Here is an 18,679-nt window from a genome sequence, read left to right as displayed (position 1 = left end):
CTCTCTCTCTCTCTCTCTCTCTCTCTCTCTATGTCTTTCTCTCTCTCTCGCGCTCTCTCTCTCTCTCTCGCTCTCTCTCTCTCTCTCTCTCTCTCTCTCTCGCTCTCCCTCTCAGGCTGTCTTCGGCACCTGCGGCTGAACGGGCGGACGATGCCCCTGGACGGCCAGCAGCCCTCGGAGGGGGTCCAGCTGGTCAGCTCCCAGGGCGTCTCCCCGGGCTGCCCCTCGGACGCCTGCAGGAAGCACCACTGTTCGGCCCCCTTCGTCTGCGTGGACCTCTGGAGGCACCACGACTGCAGGTAGGCTGCGGAGCACCAGTTCCCTTTTGATGCTAATCCTTTCCTGTGCATCTGGAAGCAGATGCACACACGTGTCAATTAAGGTTGATGTACGAGTCTGAAAGCATGTATAGTGCCCTCAACGTTGACAACGACAGCATTACCCTCTGAGGAATAATAGGGTTAGGGTTATATAAGTTCTAACTGATGACATGCAGAAGGGGACTTAGACACTACTAAGTAGTTTGGTGCAATCTCTACATTATGGTGCGTTGTTCAGACAGAACATCGATTTCCAATCGTGTGTGTGTGTGTGTGTGTGTGTGTGTGTGTGTGTGTGTGTGTGTGTGTGTGTGTGTGTGTGTGTGTGTGTGTGTGTGTGTGTGTGTGTGTGTGTGTGTGTGTGTGTGTCTGCATGTGTGCGTCGAGCGCACATAACCACAATTAATGGCGTCCACCGGGAACAGTAGCATGTTCATGTTATTCCCACTCAGGCCGCATAATGCATTAGTCCCTGATTGAATACTGATATCGTTCAGGATTAAACATTCATGCGCTCGGAAACTAGGATGCTCCTCGGAGGAGCAGCGGAGGGTATGTGAGCAGACAGATACGCATAGAGGGGGCCACATATTCACCAGCAATTAAGAAGCCAGAGTCTGGGCTATTTTTGTGGTGCATCATCCCGGGTTGCCGACAGAGCAACACGCAGTTCAAGTGGGGACTGTATTGGCGTTGAACGCACCCCGGCTCTGTCCCCCCCCCCCCCCCACACACACACTGTGATCTGAGGGACAGAAAGAGCTCAGGGCGAAATGGGATGGGGCAGATGTCCATGTGTTTGCTTCGTGCCCCCCCCCCCCCCCCCGGGTTGCCTCTCTGTAGCCGCAGCGTGTAGGTGTGAGGGATACGGCGGTGTGAGGGATACGGCGGTGTGCTACATACCGCGTGTACCCACAATGATACATCATTGAGGAATGGCGCACCGCCGACGGCAAAGCCGACCCTTAGAAATGTCAGCGTCCCCTTTTTCTTTCCTCCGGCATTTCTCTGCCGGAGTACAATAGCCTTTCTTCTGACGGCGGAAATCCCGCACTCTTCTTCTCTTCTATATAAGTGCTGTAACACCTTGGGGGGTTGGCTTTTATGGTGTCAGCTTAGCTCTGCCAGCCCCTAGGATTCATTTTCCCTTTCATCCGACACGGTTTCCCGAGTGTCCTCCAGCACCATCTCTACTGTCTCACATTGGCTGTGTTTCTTTTTCTCCCCTTCTGTTTTACCTCCCTCTTCTTTTCTTTATTTGTCTTCGTCCTCTCTCACCGATCGATATCAGATGCCCCCCGGGACACCTGACTAAAGATGGCGCCGCCGGCAAGGCGTGCGTCTACACGCTGTGCGCGAGCCGACCTTGCCGCCACGGCACCTGCGTCCCGCACTCCCCCTCCCGCTACTCGTGCCAGTGTGCGGAGGGCTACCGGGGGCGCCACTGCGAGCAGACGCCGTCCATGTCGCACAACCCGGACGGCAGCAGCCTCAGTATCAGCTCCATGTTCGCCATCTGCATCTGCATCCTGGCCTTCTTAGGTAGCTATGTCGACTATGTCCTCTTCTACCTGTGGTGACAGAACAAACCTCCAGAACGAACCCCCAAAACACGCTCCAACCTTCATGCGTCGGGGATCGTTTGTGTTTGAACGTCACAACAATCACGGGCCCGCTCCGACGTTATGCTGTTCAAACTCCTCTCCCCTTCATCTCACCACATCTGTGCAAATAAAGAGGGAATAATCTGGGTTGTTTACCGACGCTACACTGTTTGTCTTGGCAACTCGCTAACCGCAGTCCTTTTAGAAAAGGCAGTTGTATTTGATTTTCTATCCCTTTATTTTTTGTGGGGCTGAGAATCGATTGATGCTACGGATGTATTGATCTCTGAAATATGTTATCATTTTGTTTTTCGTTTTTCATTTTTTTTAACCTTCCTGACTTTGATGTGAAACATGGAGCAGAGACGTACATTGAGGGGGGGGGGGGGGGAATACAGGGCATTTTATCAATCATAGGAGTTTTATTCACGTTCACATCTCTTTCCAGCACTTTAACAATCCCTGTCTCCTCCCATATTCCACTTTGGATTCTCACCACACGCTCAAACCTTCAAGTCGTATTTTTCATCTGTCCGGCTGACTTTAGATTCTTCTGTCTTTTTACTTTTACTGCCATGACGTGGTTGTTTTCATCTCTCCATCCGCTTGTCTCTGCAATTTTCTTTTTGCCCTTTTTGCCCTAACCCACCTACATTTATCACAATCACTGTTGACACATCCCCCCGGTTCGGATTGTGTGCATATGTTCGTGTCGGTTTGACCGTGTGTGTGCCTGTCTATCTGCGCCTGTGTGTGCGTGTGCGTGTGCGTGTGCGTGTGCGTGTGTGTGTGTGTGTGCGTGCGTGCGTGCGTGCGTGCGTGCGTGTGTGTAGTTGTGTATGTCTGCGTGCCTGCTTGGATTTATCCATGTCTGTGTCTGTGGGTTGGTGTATTCGGGTTTGTGCCTGGGTTTGTGTGTGTGTGTGTGAGTTTGTGTGCATGTGTGTGTGTGTGTGTGTGTCTGTGTGTGTGCGCATGTGTGTTTGTGTGTGTGCGTGTGTGTGTGTGTGTTCCTGCTTAGATGTATCTGTTTGTATGTGTGTGTGTGTGTGTGTGTGTGTGTGTCTCGTGTGTGTGTGTGATTGTGTCTTCTTGTTGTCCTCTTATGTGAGCATGGGGTGTGGGGTCCTCACAAGAAACAAGGCGGTTTATGAGTCCCCGTTTGTCACCGGAAGCCATTAAAACCACCAGGTGATCCAATACACTGTCCCCACCTCTAAAAGCGCCTCAGCAGTTCCCTGAGGTCTGTCGCCAGTATTGGGCCATCAGTTATGCTGACACTTTTGAGTGAAACTTATAAAGCACCCTTCGATTTGTTAATGAGCCGATAAAGTGCGGCCATCGCATCATTTATTTAAGTCCATGTGTCGCATGCTTAATAAAACTGTGGACATGTCATTGAAGTCGCCCCGGCCATGATCCCTGATTTACTGAATAATAAAAACGGACCTTTCCAGTCAGAGGAGATTCCCGGGTTAATCCTTGGTGTGATTCATATTAGCAATAGGAGGCTTCGGAGACAGACGTCAGCACTTGATCACAGGTCGTTAAAACGTCCTGAGATCTACAACCAAGAGAGGAAGATCTCACAGACCTGTTTTGTTATATGACTCCTTCCTCAGCCACACTAATCATAATTCTTCCCCAAAGTTAGTCTTAGTTATCCCCAAGACAGCACCACAATAACAGCCCCTGACAGCCCCGCACCACACACACACACACGCACACACACATTAGACACACACATTGAGCACTAAGAGGGGCTGCTGGTCGGTTTCTAAATTAATGTGGGACTCCTGCGCCGTCTCTCCCTGCATTAAAAGTTAAAACGATCATCCATTATTAAGCTCTACACAAGCCATCCCATGCTAGCCCAATTGTGTGTGTTCAGCATGTGCCAATTACAAAACCATAGAGGGTGATCTGGTCCGGCTTCATTAGGGTCTATACAGGATGTGACGTGGGTGGGCTCACACTCCAAAATAATAGCGTGGCATTTGGCCTGCCCATTTCATGGACGTGTTAGTCTATGCAGTGAGGTTGCAACATATTTGTACGTGCCGTTTTTTAATGAAAATAAACATTTCATCTGCTCTTACCCAACTGTCCATGCATCATGTCATTCTGTTTGTCCTCCACTGCCTTCCTCGCCCCATTCCATCGACCCATCGATTGTACGTTGTTTGTTCTCGTAATACAATAGCCCTGAGTCCGTTAACACAGGGATTAACTGCAGCCAATCGAAAACCAGAAAGTTTAAAGTAAGTGATTCTTATTTTGTTTTATCTTTTGGGCTAAGGAAAGTTAATACCCAGACTAAAAACTGAGACGGTACAAATTATTTTCCTGTTGTATTCGTTCCAGCGTATTCAATCACGGTGCGCAGCGGGCTAACATCATAATGCCCGCTTGGTAGCAGGAGTGTGAAAGCTAGAAGGCAGGCACATTATGGATTGATGAATGACTGCTATGTTTGCCTTCCCCTCTGAGTGATATTGATCTTAGTGAAGGAACTGGGCTCTGTGCGCTGTTGAACATGAACGCTACGCAGCAGCCAAGGCAGCAGCAGCATCAACAGCAGCTCAGGCCATCAGGGCCTAGTTTCTCTGTAATCACGATGTTTATGGCGTGTGTGTGTCTGTCGTGTACTGTTTTATGACAGTGAGTCAGGGAAGGGAGTGTTGTCCTCTCCTCTAAGTGTGCGTTCTGCTTGGGTTTGCTTATTTTCGGGCTTATGTGTTTTCATGTGCTGCATGAGTGAAGGGTGTCTTGAGGTATTTTATTTGTTATCGTTCTCTGTAGTGAGCATTCCACTGTCTCTAGTTTGTAAACACTGCCACTTATTCTGCAGGCTTGTGTGTTTGCCGGTGTGTCTGTGTTGGTGCCTGTGTGTGTGTATGTCTGTGTGATAATGGGCTTGAGGGAATACACCGGGGGTCTCTGCATTGGAACTCCGGCTCAGGTGAAGTCGGGGGTGGGAAGAGGTGAGTTCTGAGTCAGAGGGGATTCCTGGGGGTGGAGGTGGGAGCTGGACCGGCTATAACCAGGGGTGAGAAGGGAGATCTGGGCTCAGCTTTCATCAGGAGTCTGGCCTTTCCTCCGTGGCGTCGCGGCACAGCAGGGACGGAGACGGGTCAGCTCATCCATTGTTCTGGGCTCCGGCCCACACGGAGGCAACACAGGGTTAGAGCGTGGAGAACAAGCTTAGGTTCGGCGAAATCTCTGCTCAGCAATGCGGCCACATAGGAATAGCCTCCAACAATTAGGGGAGTGGCCGGTGCTCACAACAATATAGCTCTCACTGCAGTGGCAGCATAGAGGGTAAACACCAGGCTGTTATAGACATTGATTTAACTTGATACTTATTAGACTTTATTTCTGGGATCATATTTTCTGAATGAACCCTCCTTCCCTCTCGCTCTTTTAATCCATTGTCGCTTGAATGTTCCCGCACCTCAACCATCTGCTCATGTGTAACATTTTTCTAACATTTGCTTAGTTACTAATTCAGTCGTTGGTTTCAATCGAGTTTTTCTTGCTGGATTAATGTCATCACCCCTAAGCTTCTCCAAGGTCCCCCAATTAAGACGACGCGTACGAGACGGCAAATAAATCTTTCTGGGCTGTAATGGAGCCCGTCGAGTGTGAAGGATAAAAGCGGAGGCCAGGCAAAGGCCAGGCGGGGACTGAGCAAGAGAGACACACGGCGAAGGGATTTAACAAGGGCTCGGTGAGAGAGAGAGAGCTAGAAACAGACACCGAGGGAGAGACAGACAGAGAGGGAGCTAGAGAGAGAGAGAGAGAGAGAGAGAGAGAGAGAGAGAGAGAGAGAGAGAGAGAGAGAGAGAGAGAGAGAGAGAGAGAGAGAGAGAGAGAGAGAGAGAGAGAGAGAGAGAGAGAGAGAGAGAGAGAGAGAGAGAGAGAGAGCTAGAGAGAGAGAGAGAGAGAGAGAGAGAGAGAGAGAGAGAGAGAGAGAGAGAGAGAGAGAGAGAGAGAGAGAGAGGGAGCTAGAGACATACCGAGAGAGAGAGAGACAGAGAGAGAGAGAGAGAGAGAGAGAGAGAGAGAGAGACAGAGAGGGAGCTAGAGAGATACCGAGAGATAGAGAGAGAGAGACAGAGGGAGAGAGAGAGAGAGAGAGTTCCCACTATAGATGTGGGGAAGAGAATTGAAGAGATAAAACAAAGGAAAGCTATAGAGTAAGAACTTGTAAAAACAGATAGCACAAAGAAAGTGTAGGATCAAAAAAAAAAGAAAGAAAGAAAAGAGCAGCCTGGCAGATGGTAGAGAAAATATTGGTTGAGATTAATGGACTTTAAAGGTCAGTCCAGCGTGTTGTATAATTCAGCACACAATAGCTGTGATTGATGTGTGTGCTTTAGGATATTCCTACGACGCTCGAAGGCACACACACACACACACACACACGCACACACACACACACAGAAACACCACCATACACCATTCCTGCCTGCCCCTGCCCAGACAACGAGGCTTTGAGTTCGGGCCAGGATGGAGCACAAAATCCAAGTTAATAGGTTTCCAAGGAGCTGGGGTCTCCGAAAACAGGAAACAGAGAGGCAACTTCAAAGGGAATAGGTGGGGAGGTGGTTGCGTTTGTGCAAGTGCGTACCTTCACGGTGTGTTCAAACTGTCGAGTAAGTAGGCCTAGTACTAAGAGATCTCTTAAGACAAGAGCGCGAAGAATGCGGTCGAAAGTTAAGACGGTCTCATGCTGACTATATTGTTTCGTGGCATCTGCTACAGGCATATATGCATGATTGTACTGGAGCCGCCTACCGTAGGTCTGCAGGGGTGTGATAAAAAAAAAGAAATACTCAGAAGAGAGATCATAAGGAAAAAAAACTCATTATGTCTCGCTATATGTAATCATTTTCCACTCACGTCCCTCATTCAATTTCACAGCGAATGTGTGATGCGGTTTTGTTCTCTGCCGATGTCATTTTAATTATGTGCGAGTCGGTTCCACCTCGCACTCACCGCTCTTACCTGCTCTCTGGTGCCCCCCAGTGTTGATGCTGGGCCTGTTCATGTACTCGTGCTGGAGACGGCACAAGGGCCTGGAGGAGGGGGTGTACCACGTGTCTGCGCACCACGGGGAGTGGGAGGACATCCGGGAAAACGTGCTTAACTACGACGAGGAAGGTGGCGGCGAGCAGGATCAGGTATGATGACAAATGGCCCTGTCTGGGCGGGTGGATGTCTGGGTGTGTGTGCGTGTGCACGCACGCGCGTGTGTGCGTGTGCACGCGCGCGTGTGTGTGCGTGTGCACGCGCGCGTGTGTGTGCGTGCGTGTGTTTTTGGGTTTCAGACCTGTAAAAACATTCACGTTGTCTCTACTTGGTGCGGTGGAACCCATAGAAAAACGACCAGCTCCCCATAGGCTGAGTAAACCAACACATTGCTGTGTAGATATCCAATACCCTTTTCCACTGAAATACACCTGGTGACTTTAGTAGACCAGCGCTAAACGAATAAGCATCCTGTGGGACTAGAAGGTGTCCGGCAGCCAAAATGAAAACCTGTTATTGATACCATCGCCTGATTGTTTCCCCGGGGACCCGAAGTGGACGGTTTAATTAGCTGTCAATTAGACCCAGTGCACACCAATGGCTGACAATGCCTCTGTTTGTTTAGTGCTGCTAAAAGCAGTTAACTCCACGCTCCAATCAGATAATTAATTATTTGCATAATCAATGCTTCCTTTGTTGCAGATAACTCTCCGGGCACGCACTTGTGTTGGCTTTGTTAAAATGAGAGACAACCTAATCTGCCTGCAAAAGCACATGAACTGCATTGTTCTATGCATGTTATAGAGTTGAATGTAAAATTGCTTTAATATAAGGAGCTGATTGGCAACGATTTCTACATCTCTACACCTCTCTCTCTCTTTCTCTCTCTCTTTTTCTCTCTCTCTCTCTCTCTCTCTCTCTCTCTCTCTCTCTCTCTCTCTCTCTCTCTCTCTCTCTCTCTCTCTCTCTCTCTCTCTCTCTCTCTCTCTCTCTCTCTCTCTGTCTCAGAATGCCTTTAACATGGTGGAGCTGCAGCGCTCTCTGCAGCCCAGTCCGGCCCAGTCCCTGAGGTACAGCTACCCACAATGCATTATCTCCTACCCGCAGACCAAGCCCTCGCTGGACGGCGGCAGCCGGAGCACCATGCCCAACGGCAGCGGCAGCGCGGCCATCGCCCTGCGGCTGGCCGTGCCGCCCTCCGAGACGCAGGCCCTGCCCTCCCCCCTCACCTTTAGGCGCTCGGGCCACAGCCTGTCCTTCTCCAGCCAGGACCTGGCCCGCTACCTGTGCGAGGTCATCCGGGACATGGAGCAACCGGGCGGGGCCGCTGGCGGCGGCAGCGGCGGGGACCACCATGTAGCGGGCGCCATGACAACGCCGCGCCGCAAGGACCGCGGCCTGGTGTCCGTGCGCTCCCTCAGCTCCCTGAGCGACGGCCAGGGAGCGGCGGCGGCGGAGGAGGAGGAGGGGTCCTCGGAGGGCGGGGCCGCCGCGGGGGCCCGGGGCGGGGCCAAGCAGCAGCAGAGCCTGGGCAAGCTGGACAGGTTCAAGACCCTGAGGGCCGTGGTGGGGGAGCTGAGGGGAGGGGCCGCCGAGGGGCCCGGCCGCTGCAGGAGCCCCGGGGGCCCCAAGGAGAAGCAGAGGGAGAGCAGAGCGCAGCCGAACTGTGAAAAGAGCGGCTGAGCGGGAGACGGGAGGAGGTGCCAAAGGCTATGTTAATCAAGGCGCCGCCAGTCGAGGCGGAGCGCGGGGATGATGTAGTGCGAGGCTTGAGAACGCCAGGCTGCCCTGGATGAATGTCAAGTCTGCCATTATTGTACTTTATCGATAAACCTGACCAGGAACTCTTTATATGAAGTGTTTACCCATGAAGGATCTGGTGTGATGTATTGTTTACTTGGCACTGCACTGTACAGTATGTAATCCACAGGAAGCACATTCCTGAGATTCTAAACAAAATGTCTGGTTTACAGAAGAAATGTCTGGCATTGAGTGCGAAATGTATTTCCCTTAAGATGTTTTTTTTGTTGTAAACAATCAATATGATGAAACCATTTCTGTGATGATATTGTTTCATTTGTAAATCTCTATTTCATTGAATGAAATAAATGAATATCTTTGATAATATCTGTGTTATGATCTTATGAGAAAACCATGAAATCGAATCCACCATCTGCCAAGGGAATTAAATGCAAACTAAAAAAAACTGAACACTTTTAAGACATGCCTTCATAGTATTCCCAAAATGGTTTTCGTACTGGGGTACCTCTATTTTGGAGTGAACTTGGAAAGGCTTCAGAATTCATTAGCACCCCGGCAAATGACAAGACCCTGATGTGGATGACGTTAATATCCAAATCAATAATTCATGTTGAGGATCCAAGGATTCTGAGTTCTTCCATGCCGGCTCCCATGCAGGCGGTCTCCCGCCTGGTCCGATACTTGATTACTTTAGTCAAACAGCTGTGACATTGGAGAACGCCATTGGGGAGTCCGCTGATCTATGCAGCTGGTGGACGTGTGTTGCTTGTCTATTTTTCCCACAGTGCATTATGCCTCGAGGAGAATCCCAGACCAGAAAATCCCTTGGAATTCAACCGTGATTTTGCAGGCTGTATAAATATATTGATCAAGCAATTGGAAATGTTTTTTAGTGGTGGATTATTAATGATTTGTTTCAATTGATTATAACTGTTTTATATATCAGACATTTTAGATGTTTACTTATCATCCAGTAGCTTTTAGGCCCATTAGATAGGCGTAAAAAAAGTAGCTCGTCTCGAAAACTAAGGAATGTCATTATTATAGGTATGGAGACGATTTCGTCAAACCCTTTAAATGAGACAATACGATGTAATGTGAGCAAATCACTGCTTACGTCGCCTCGGTGCACGGTGTTTGTCATCAGCCCTGGAGAACTGAAGTATCGCGCAGGGGGCTCTACTGAAACCGGAGGTCATTTTGGGAACCTGAAGTTTCCAGTAATGTGGATTGTAATTATAACAACCGAGCAGCTGCGTCTCTGTGGCACTGCCAAAGAAGACTAACATAATGATCTTTTGTAGGCGAAACGCTGCCATCCAGTCGTCCAGATCATTAAATCAAGGTGACATGGAGCGCCCCCCCGGCGGGACATGACACCATGAGTCACCGGACATGATGACCCACCGCCATCTCCGCTGCGCCACTGAGACACAGATTTGGCCGCACGTAATAATTAACTTTACATTTCATTAGCCTACGTTGTGTTTCCATGGAGAAAAAAATGAACGACAAAATCTACAAGAGAGCGCGGGTGTTCGAAAAGTTGGAGAGAATGTGAACGTTTAAAAAAAAAAGAGAGAGGATGACAAATAGAGAAAAAGATTTGAGAGGATGAGAAAAAAAGGGAATGAGAAGATTGTGGAAAAGAGATAAAAAAATATAAAGAAATTAAGAGATGGACAAAATTGAAAGAACGAGAAAATACAATTATATTTTATTATATATATATATATATATATATATATATATATATATATATATATATATATATATATATATATATATATAATATCTTTTATTTATAAATACAATATTTTTTATTTAATTGTTTCATTATTTTTTAAGTGTTCTCAATTATCCCCATATTCTTTTCTTGGGAAAACAAAAAGACACAATCACTGTGGACTGCCCATTTATCTTAAAGAAGCTTGCTTGTCAAACGAGATTAGTCTGCCATTTGAATTTTGTATACACTGGCGCACATAAAGCCTACAGAGAAGATACAATTATATTGTGAATACATGCTGCCATCTATTGTAAATTCGACTGAATTGCTACTTAGCCTACCTCACTAGCTGCAGATCAATGGTGGGCGTTTCTTAAAGAAAGTGGGCCTTTATATTGACTGACGCTGTAACCATGCCAAAATGGCAATTAGGAGTGGCTAATCCAAAAATCTTTCAGAGAAAATGTTGCATATTATCATCGATATGTATCTGTTTATCAGGAGTCTAGACATCACACACAGCATACACATAAAACATAAACAAGATGATGAAATATCCACATGAATAATATGGACAATAAGTATACTAAAATATCCACAAGAATCTAGATTTAGATTTGTTGGGGGAGAAGATGGGTTGTTTTGAGATTCTGTTTATTAACAGTAGTCAAAATAATAATGAGAGAATAATGTAAATGTGAACAATAATATGAATAATAATTAGAATAATCCATCTAATGTTCTTTTTCCGGAATCCATAGGCCTTCCTGGGGTCTGTGTTCATGGGGTCTGTTTTCATGGGGTCTGTGTTCATGGGGTCTGTGGTCTCAGGCCATCATGGTGTTACTTTTAAGTAACTTGGAACCGCGAGAAGCACTTCCTGTCCAAGGCCCTCATGAAGACTTTTTTGGGAAACCACAACAGGAGGACCTTACTTGTCCTAAATATGACTGCTCTTCTCAGGGCCTCCCATCTACTGGTCCACTCCTGCTGAGTGAGGTCTCCATAGAGACCTTGTGTAATGTACACGTTTGAAAGGTAATAATGTCATGTGTATTGTATTGTTAGTTAAAACTTCAGACAATCGCAGGTTCCTAGTCGTTGGCACAGTCTATAAAGCTTTTATCAGTTCTGGAGACGTGGCTTCAATTGTGCGTCTCCGAAACTGCTGTGATGTGCGCGACGTGGAGGGGAATGCAATGGAAATACAATTTAAAAAATGAAAAAATATCACGTGAATTGCAATGTCAATTCAGATCATATGTGATCCAGTGCAGGGTGATGATAAACAATGACCAGATCATAGCCCCAGTCTCTTAACGCAGTAGAAAGAGATATTGGGGACGTTCTTCCCTCAGCCTCCATTGACTCCCATTCATTTCTCCAAAAGTGTTGGCGGCCGGTGAATAACATGGGGTTCAATGTGTGACTAGCTAAGGGATCTGGATCGCGCCAGAGTGATAACAGAGTGGCGACACTTCCATTGGACTCCGTTGTAGCGCCTACTTCCGGGGTATGGAGCCTCGCATAGTTCCAAACATCTATTCCACGGCGTTGGACATCATTAATTTCCATTGCTGGCCGCCCAGTAACTTCTGAGGTAAGTTGATTAAATAGCTACCTCTTTTGAATTGTCAATTCTCTATATTATATCAGAGGGCCTTTATGATGCATATATTGATCTTTATTTGTATTTGCACAGCGTAATTACATATTTATCGACGACAGGTTTTCAGTCATTGCCTGCTTGTTAGTCAGCTCGATTTCGCCAGCTGTGAAGGTATCACTACACCAGAAGATCAGTAGTGAATCTCTGACAACATTTATTTAGTTAGTAATTGATATAGGATTACTAGGATCATTAACGTTGATTAACAACGGGTTTTATTTAGGTTTAATCTGCTGAACCTGACGGTGTTAGCTAGTCAGCTGAGTACTGTATGTCTTATGCTATATGATTGATTGATTGATTGATTGATTGATTGATTGATTGATTGATTGATTGATTGATTGATTGATTGATTGATTGATTGAAATTCTTTATTGACACACATGTACAAAGGTAAGTGTACAAATGTACATCAGGTCAAAAGGATGACATTTCCATTGTGGTCCCTTTGTAGTGTCAGCATGTTGATAGGTGTAATGTGTGTGTTAAATGTAATGACATGACAGTGTGGGAACAAAGTAAAAAATGACATTCCAATCACACATTCACAATTCATGAAATATGACATTCCAATCACATTCAAAATTCATATAAATATACATTATTACAAATTACATAACAATCTATAAAAGAGACACCATAATAAATATCCCTATGACTGTCCCTATGACTGTCTGCTGCTCAACCATTTCTTCAAGGCTGTTTTTGAAGAGAAAAAATTGTCTTCATACTAGCAGGTAACCCATTCCATAAAACTGCAGCTGAATATAAAAAAGAGCCCTTTCCCATACAACTTCTTAATCTGAACAACACCAGATCAGTTGCACTTCCCCTTGTGGAGTAGCTATGTGTGTTTAGTATCCTAGAGAAATAATTGCAAAAATATTTAGGTACCTCGTTTTTAATTCTATGCACCATACACAGTTGTATATAGTTTACTCTATCCTCTATTTTCAACCACTTCAGGCTACTAAAATGAGCAGGAGTGAGAGGTTGTAGCTTAAGGATCAGCCTTGCTAGTTTATTTTGAGATGTTTGTAACTTATTTTTGAGGATTTTTGGGAGGTTTGTAAACCATGAAGTGCATGCATAATCAAAGTGGCCTTGTACTAGGGCCCCAGCCAGTATCTCCAGAGCTTTCCTATCAATTAGGTGGGATATTCTAGGCAGAAATTGTATTCTCAGATTTATTTTGGAAATAACCTTCACAGCCATACCCTCCCCAGTTAATGTATTGTCCAGAATGCAACCTAAGTATGTCACAGTTTGTTTGGCTGTGATCTCAGAATCACCCACTACCACCTTGAATCCCGGTGACTTCCTCAAATTTGAATTTGAGCCAAAGAGTATTGATTCAGTTTTACCTTAATGGAGGGACAGCTTGTTTTCAGACAGCCATGTACAGACCTTCTGAAGTTCTGAACTTAGTAAACTCTCCACCACAGCTTCATCATGATGAGAGACTAAGAGGGCTGAATCATCTGCATAAAGATAGAGGTTGCAGGTACAAGCTGACTCCATGTCATTGATATAAAACAGAAAAAATAGAGGCCCTAGGATGCTTCCTCGGGGGACACCACATGACAGTGGGAGTGGGTTTGATACAATCCCATTTGCATCCACTACTTGTTCTCTGCCTTCCAAATAGGACTGAACCCACTGAAGTGATGTATTGTTGAAACCCAATGCCCTGAGTTTAGCTAACAGAATAGTGTGGTTAACTGTGTCAAAAGCTTTTTGAAGATCTAACATAACCATACCACAATATTTTCCTTCATCCACTTCTTTCTTGATGTGATCCGTCAAATAAAGCAGACAAGTATCAGTGGAGTGCGACTTTCTAAAACCAGATTGAAATTCATAAAGGAGATTTTGCGAGGAAGTAGTTTTCTATCTGCTCATAAACAACCCTTTCTATTATTTTTGAGAGGCAACATAGTATGGATACAGGGCGATAGTTTCCCTGCTCTAATTTACTTCCTTTTTTGTATCAGTGGGTTACCCTCGCCCTTTTAAATTCGGTTGGAAATGTGCTTTGTTCAATGGACAAATTGGTTATATGGGTTATGCATGGAGCAATAACTCTGCAGCATCTTGAATGAACCTTGTGGGAATATTATCCAAACCTGTTGCTTTGTTTGGATTTAGACTGTTAAGCTTTTGAAAAATTGAATCATTGAATACTTTCATCAGGGAAAATGTGTCTGCCTGGACTCCCTTCTGCTGATAAAACTGTTGAACATGATTGTCACCATAGAGCCCTGCTTGGTTGGGAAACTTTTTCACCAGTGTGTTTGCGATGGTTGTAAAATTATTATTTTAACTGTTTGCCACCTTTCATTTATCAGATATAACTGTGCCTTCAAAATCTAGATTGAGGTTAAAAGATTTAGTCTTGACTGTTTTGCTGTACCCTAAAAGCTTCAAGGTCTTCCATAACTTCATTGGGTCATTCCTATTTTCTGCTGTTTTTATCATTAAAAAATCCTACCTTGGCCTTCCTAATCAATCGGTGTACCTCATTCCTTTGTTTCTTATACTCCATGAAAAAATTCTCATCTTTACTCTTCCTAGATTAATTAAAAAGACCATTTCTTTTCTTAATGGCTTTGAAAATGTCAGCATTTATCCAGGGCTCTGTTCTGACTTTAATTCTGAAGTTTTTTACTGGAGCAAGAGTGTCAACCGCTACCAGAAACAATGATTTCAAATATACCCAAGCTTTATCCACCTCTGCACATGAATACTGGAGACCAATCTGTATCCCTTCAAAGTGTAAACAAAGCATCCTTGCTGTAGTTTTTCAGAGATCTGGCTTTAATTGTATTATGACAATTGTATTATTAATTGTATTATTAACTGCACTTTTTTGATTTTGCGTGTACAGAAAATCATAGAAGGATCACTGAGGCCATAGTCAATTACTCCACTTTTCAATATTTTGGATTGATCTGTTACAAGTATTAAATCAATGATGGTTTGAGTGTCAGCACAAACCCTTGTGAATTGTGTAATCAACTGGTGTAAATAAAATAGGTTGCAGAAAGACCTCAGGGCTTTACATATTGAGGAATCTTTCTTCAAGATGTCTGTATTTAAATCACCAATTATCATTACCTCAGATTTAACAAAGTCCACAGATTTTGCACAAATTTCTTCCAGTAGTTCATAAAAATTATGTTGATCCGGTGGCCGGTAACAGGCTCTTACCAAAATGGGTTTGGATTTGGGTAATAAGATGTCAAGCCATACGGCTTCTACATCAGCATGGTCTAATTCTGGTCTTAACATTAAACTCTTTGTCTGCTCAAATGTAAACACAGACACCTCCTCCTTTCCTGTTTCTGTCCTTTCTGACAACGGTGTAGTTTTCTACTTCTATCTCAGAATATCTTATGGAGCTATCTAGCCATGCTTCAGAAAAACCCAACACTGCGATCTTACTTTTGCAGAAAAGTAGCCTGATTTCATCAAGTTTGTTGAAAAGACTTCTTACGTTGAGGTGAAGATATGTTGTCCTGTTTTTGCGAAGACCGTGTCCATGAATTGTCTATCTGTCAAGGAGGATTCATTGACAGCGTGCGATGATCTTGGTCCATTTTTGCTATTGTCCAACAGCACTTTTTCCGCGTTTGGGGTAGATTCACTACCACCGTTCACCGCCGGCGCATTGACGCTGGATAGACTGGATAGGCCGACAGGTGGAAACCTATCTGTAATCCCAGTGCCGTTGTCAACGGGAGTTAGCAGGTCATGATGGCGTGTGCCACCACGTCCGGCAGTAGACCCGATCTGACCCCGTCCTCCGCCAGTGCCCCGACAACGAACGAGACCTCCGCTTGCGACCCCCGTTGAAGTTCCTGTTGCGATCATGGACCCAAATGGATGGGGCATCGGTGCGCGTTGAGAGGGAAGCTTTTTGTCACGTGGTCGTTCCTTGGGAGGAATGATGATTCCGCCATAGCAGTCCACGAAACAACTTCAATTCCTCGCGTTTGTTTGCGTCTTCTCCCAAAGGTCATACATCCATCACCCATGCCAGCCGCTGCAGGCACAACCGAAGTTGGAGACACAGCCGGGGAAAGTTGCCCGTCAGTGTAAGCACTCAGCTGAGGCCCAGGGTTTGGTTGAATATCCCCGTTCTTCAGAAGGGTTGATGTTAGGTATACGATCATTTTGTAAGGTCGATTTTCTCTCTCCTTTCCGCAATAGACTGGCGGTGTAGCTTGTCCTTTGCTTGGAAGACCGGTGTGGATGGCATGCTGGCTCCGTAAATTAAGTGTGTAACTTTGGTTATGTCCATGGTCCGTTTGGTTTATGAAGCAGCAGCGCACGGAAATTAACATTAACATGAGCACGTAACTTATGATAAACAGTCTTTGTGCAATATTCGGCGCATTTAAATGCACAACCCGACGTTGCAAAGTGTTGACATAGCAAGTAAAATTTGCGGTTCTGGTAAAGTTTGTGGAGACCGCCACTGAACCTGCCTGTCGTCGGATCTGCGCCGCTGCCAATCCCTGTCAGGCCTCAGTGGGGGAACAAAAGTCCCCTTGAAAAGGCTGTTGGATTACATATATGAATACAAATTGTTCCTCACAGAAAATATAAGCCATAATGAGCTTTCAAATGCTATTACACAGACAGTAGTGTCATTCTTTTTTTCATAAAGCAAGCTTCTGTCCACCCCTTCCCCAACTTGGCAGCAATTTGGCCATGTGGAGGGAAACTCATTGACCTACAGGCTATTCAAGGTCTTGTCTGGTTATTTTCATTCTCCTGCAGGTGGCGGCGGCTGGTGCTGGTGCTGGTGGATGCTGCTGATGGTGGATGCTGATGGCGGTGGCTGCTGCTGATGGCGGTGGATGCTGATGGCGGTGGCTGTTGCTGATGGCGGTGGATGCTGCTAGCGGTTGCTGGTGGCTTGAGCTGGCTGGTGCCGGCAAACACTGCTAGTGCAGGTGGCTGATGCTTGAGGCGATGGCTGCTTGAGCTGGCGAAGGATGGTGGTGTTGACTTCTGCTGCTAGTGGTGGCGTCTTGTGCTGACGACGGCTGTTGGTGGTGGCGACTGCTGGTGGCGGCTGGTGGTGGTGACGGCTGCTGGCTGCGATTGTAATCCTTCCTTTTGACCTGATGCACTTTGCTATCCTTGACCTCAGCCTGAGTATTTTGTTTGTTTATTAATAACTTTTAATATTCCTCCCTGTTCCTTCACTTTGTTCTTGTTTTTCAAGTTAGATATACACGCACACCTGTTCACACATTTGTTGTTCTTGTTCCACACATGACTAACTTTGTTTTATTTATTCTTTATTGTGTTATATTGAAATGTGTGCCAATTTTTGCAATATCTGGCAACCCGGGATGCTCAGAGAACAGCGAATCACAGCACGCAAGCCAAAACAAAAACAAACGTTCAGACCTGGAACGGAACTTGCGAAGTATAACATTCTGGCTGTTGAATTGTTGAAGGAGTAGCCGCAGTACATGGATGCATATAGCTCCTTTAATGTTTGTTAATCAGGTATCAGCTACACCATTAACTAATTATCTTATTGGGTATTTATTACTGATTATGAATTCATTTTGAATGAGTATGTATACATGTAGTAATTGCTTTAGAACTTATGAATTCCCAATTAATCTAGCCTACGACTTGAGTAATGCTTCAAAGTGTCAGTACCTAAAATCTGATACTGGAATATCAGCAGATAGATTTTACGATGATGTAACGCATCATGCCTCTTATGTTTACACGCTGTAATTCAATATTAAGCCACAAGATGTCACTGCAATTTCACCAGCACCCTGGCAATAGTGTGTGTGCGTGTGTGTGTGTGTGTGCGCATGTTTGCCTGTGTGTGCGTGTGTGCGTACGTGCCTGTGTGTATGTATCCTCTCATGAGAGGGTGTGCGTGCGTGTATGTGCAGCTCAAGAGGCGATTGAGGACGTGAATGTTTGATGTGACAGCTGGAGATTGTAAGAATGAGCGGTGACACCGAGTCTTGCCATCCTCACCGCAAGTCAGACAATCAGTCAGTCAGTCAGTCAGTCAACGAGAGAACGAGAAAGAGAGGGCGTGTGTACGTGTGTTCATGCGTGTGTGTGTGTGTGTGTGTGTGTGTGTGTGTGTGTGTGTGTGTGTGTGTGTGTGTGTGTGTGTGTGTGTGTGTGTGTGTGTGTGTGTGTGTGTGTGTGTTTGCGTGTGTTTGCGTGCTTGTGTGCGTATGTGTGTGTGTCCTTGTTTGTCCTCAGGCTATAGATATGGGGGGGAAGTGACACTGTGGCGCGGACCTCTGTCAGTTGCCCGGTAAAGTGGCACGCGTGTCACGTCGACTGACAACTGCTCGCATCCCGCTTGTCCGACGACGGCGGTCCACAAATGTGGGACATGTCTCGTGACAGAGCGACACAGCCTACACGACAACTTGGCATTCAGACAGGACATGAGCAGTCGAGTTTGATGCGAAGGGAGGCGAGGGGGGCTGCAGATGAAGGCCAGTGTGGTGGTTCTCCTGCTGCTTGAGTGAGAGCCACGGCGATCTCAGTCAGCACAGCT

At 45.9% G+C, this 18,679-nt stretch overlaps 1 protein-coding gene across 2 annotated transcripts in view; it reads left to right on the top strand.

The window, feature by feature from the left end:
• The window catches only part of LOC115551145 (neural-cadherin), a 92,046-nt gene extending 82,963 nt beyond the window's left edge, over positions 1 to 9,083 (top strand). The window contains exons 30-33 of one of the 2 annotated variants that reach the window (XM_030366700.1): positions 116 to 299; positions 1,612 to 1,862; positions 6,956 to 7,110; positions 8,066 to 9,083. In XM_030366700.1, coding sequence (XP_030222560.1) covers positions 116 to 299; positions 1,612 to 1,862; positions 6,956 to 7,110; positions 8,066 to 8,641 — 1,166 coding nt within the window. In that variant the 3' untranslated portion in view covers positions 8,642 to 9,083. Of the gene's footprint in view, positions 1 to 115; positions 300 to 1,611; positions 1,863 to 6,955; positions 7,111 to 7,966 lie in introns of both variants that reach the window. The other variant, XM_030366699.1, reaches the window with a different exon arrangement.
• Positions 9,084 to 18,679: the final 9,596 nt, after the last annotated feature.

Source organism: Gadus morhua, chromosome 9 (assembly GCF_902167405.1).
Source record: "Gadus morhua chromosome 9, gadMor3.0, whole genome shotgun sequence".
In the NCBI taxonomy this organism is placed as follows: domain Eukaryota; kingdom Metazoa; phylum Chordata; class Actinopteri; order Gadiformes; family Gadidae; genus Gadus; species Gadus morhua.
The sequence above is the reverse complement of the archived record's forward strand: the minus strand, read 5'-3'. Positions and strand labels throughout refer to the sequence as shown.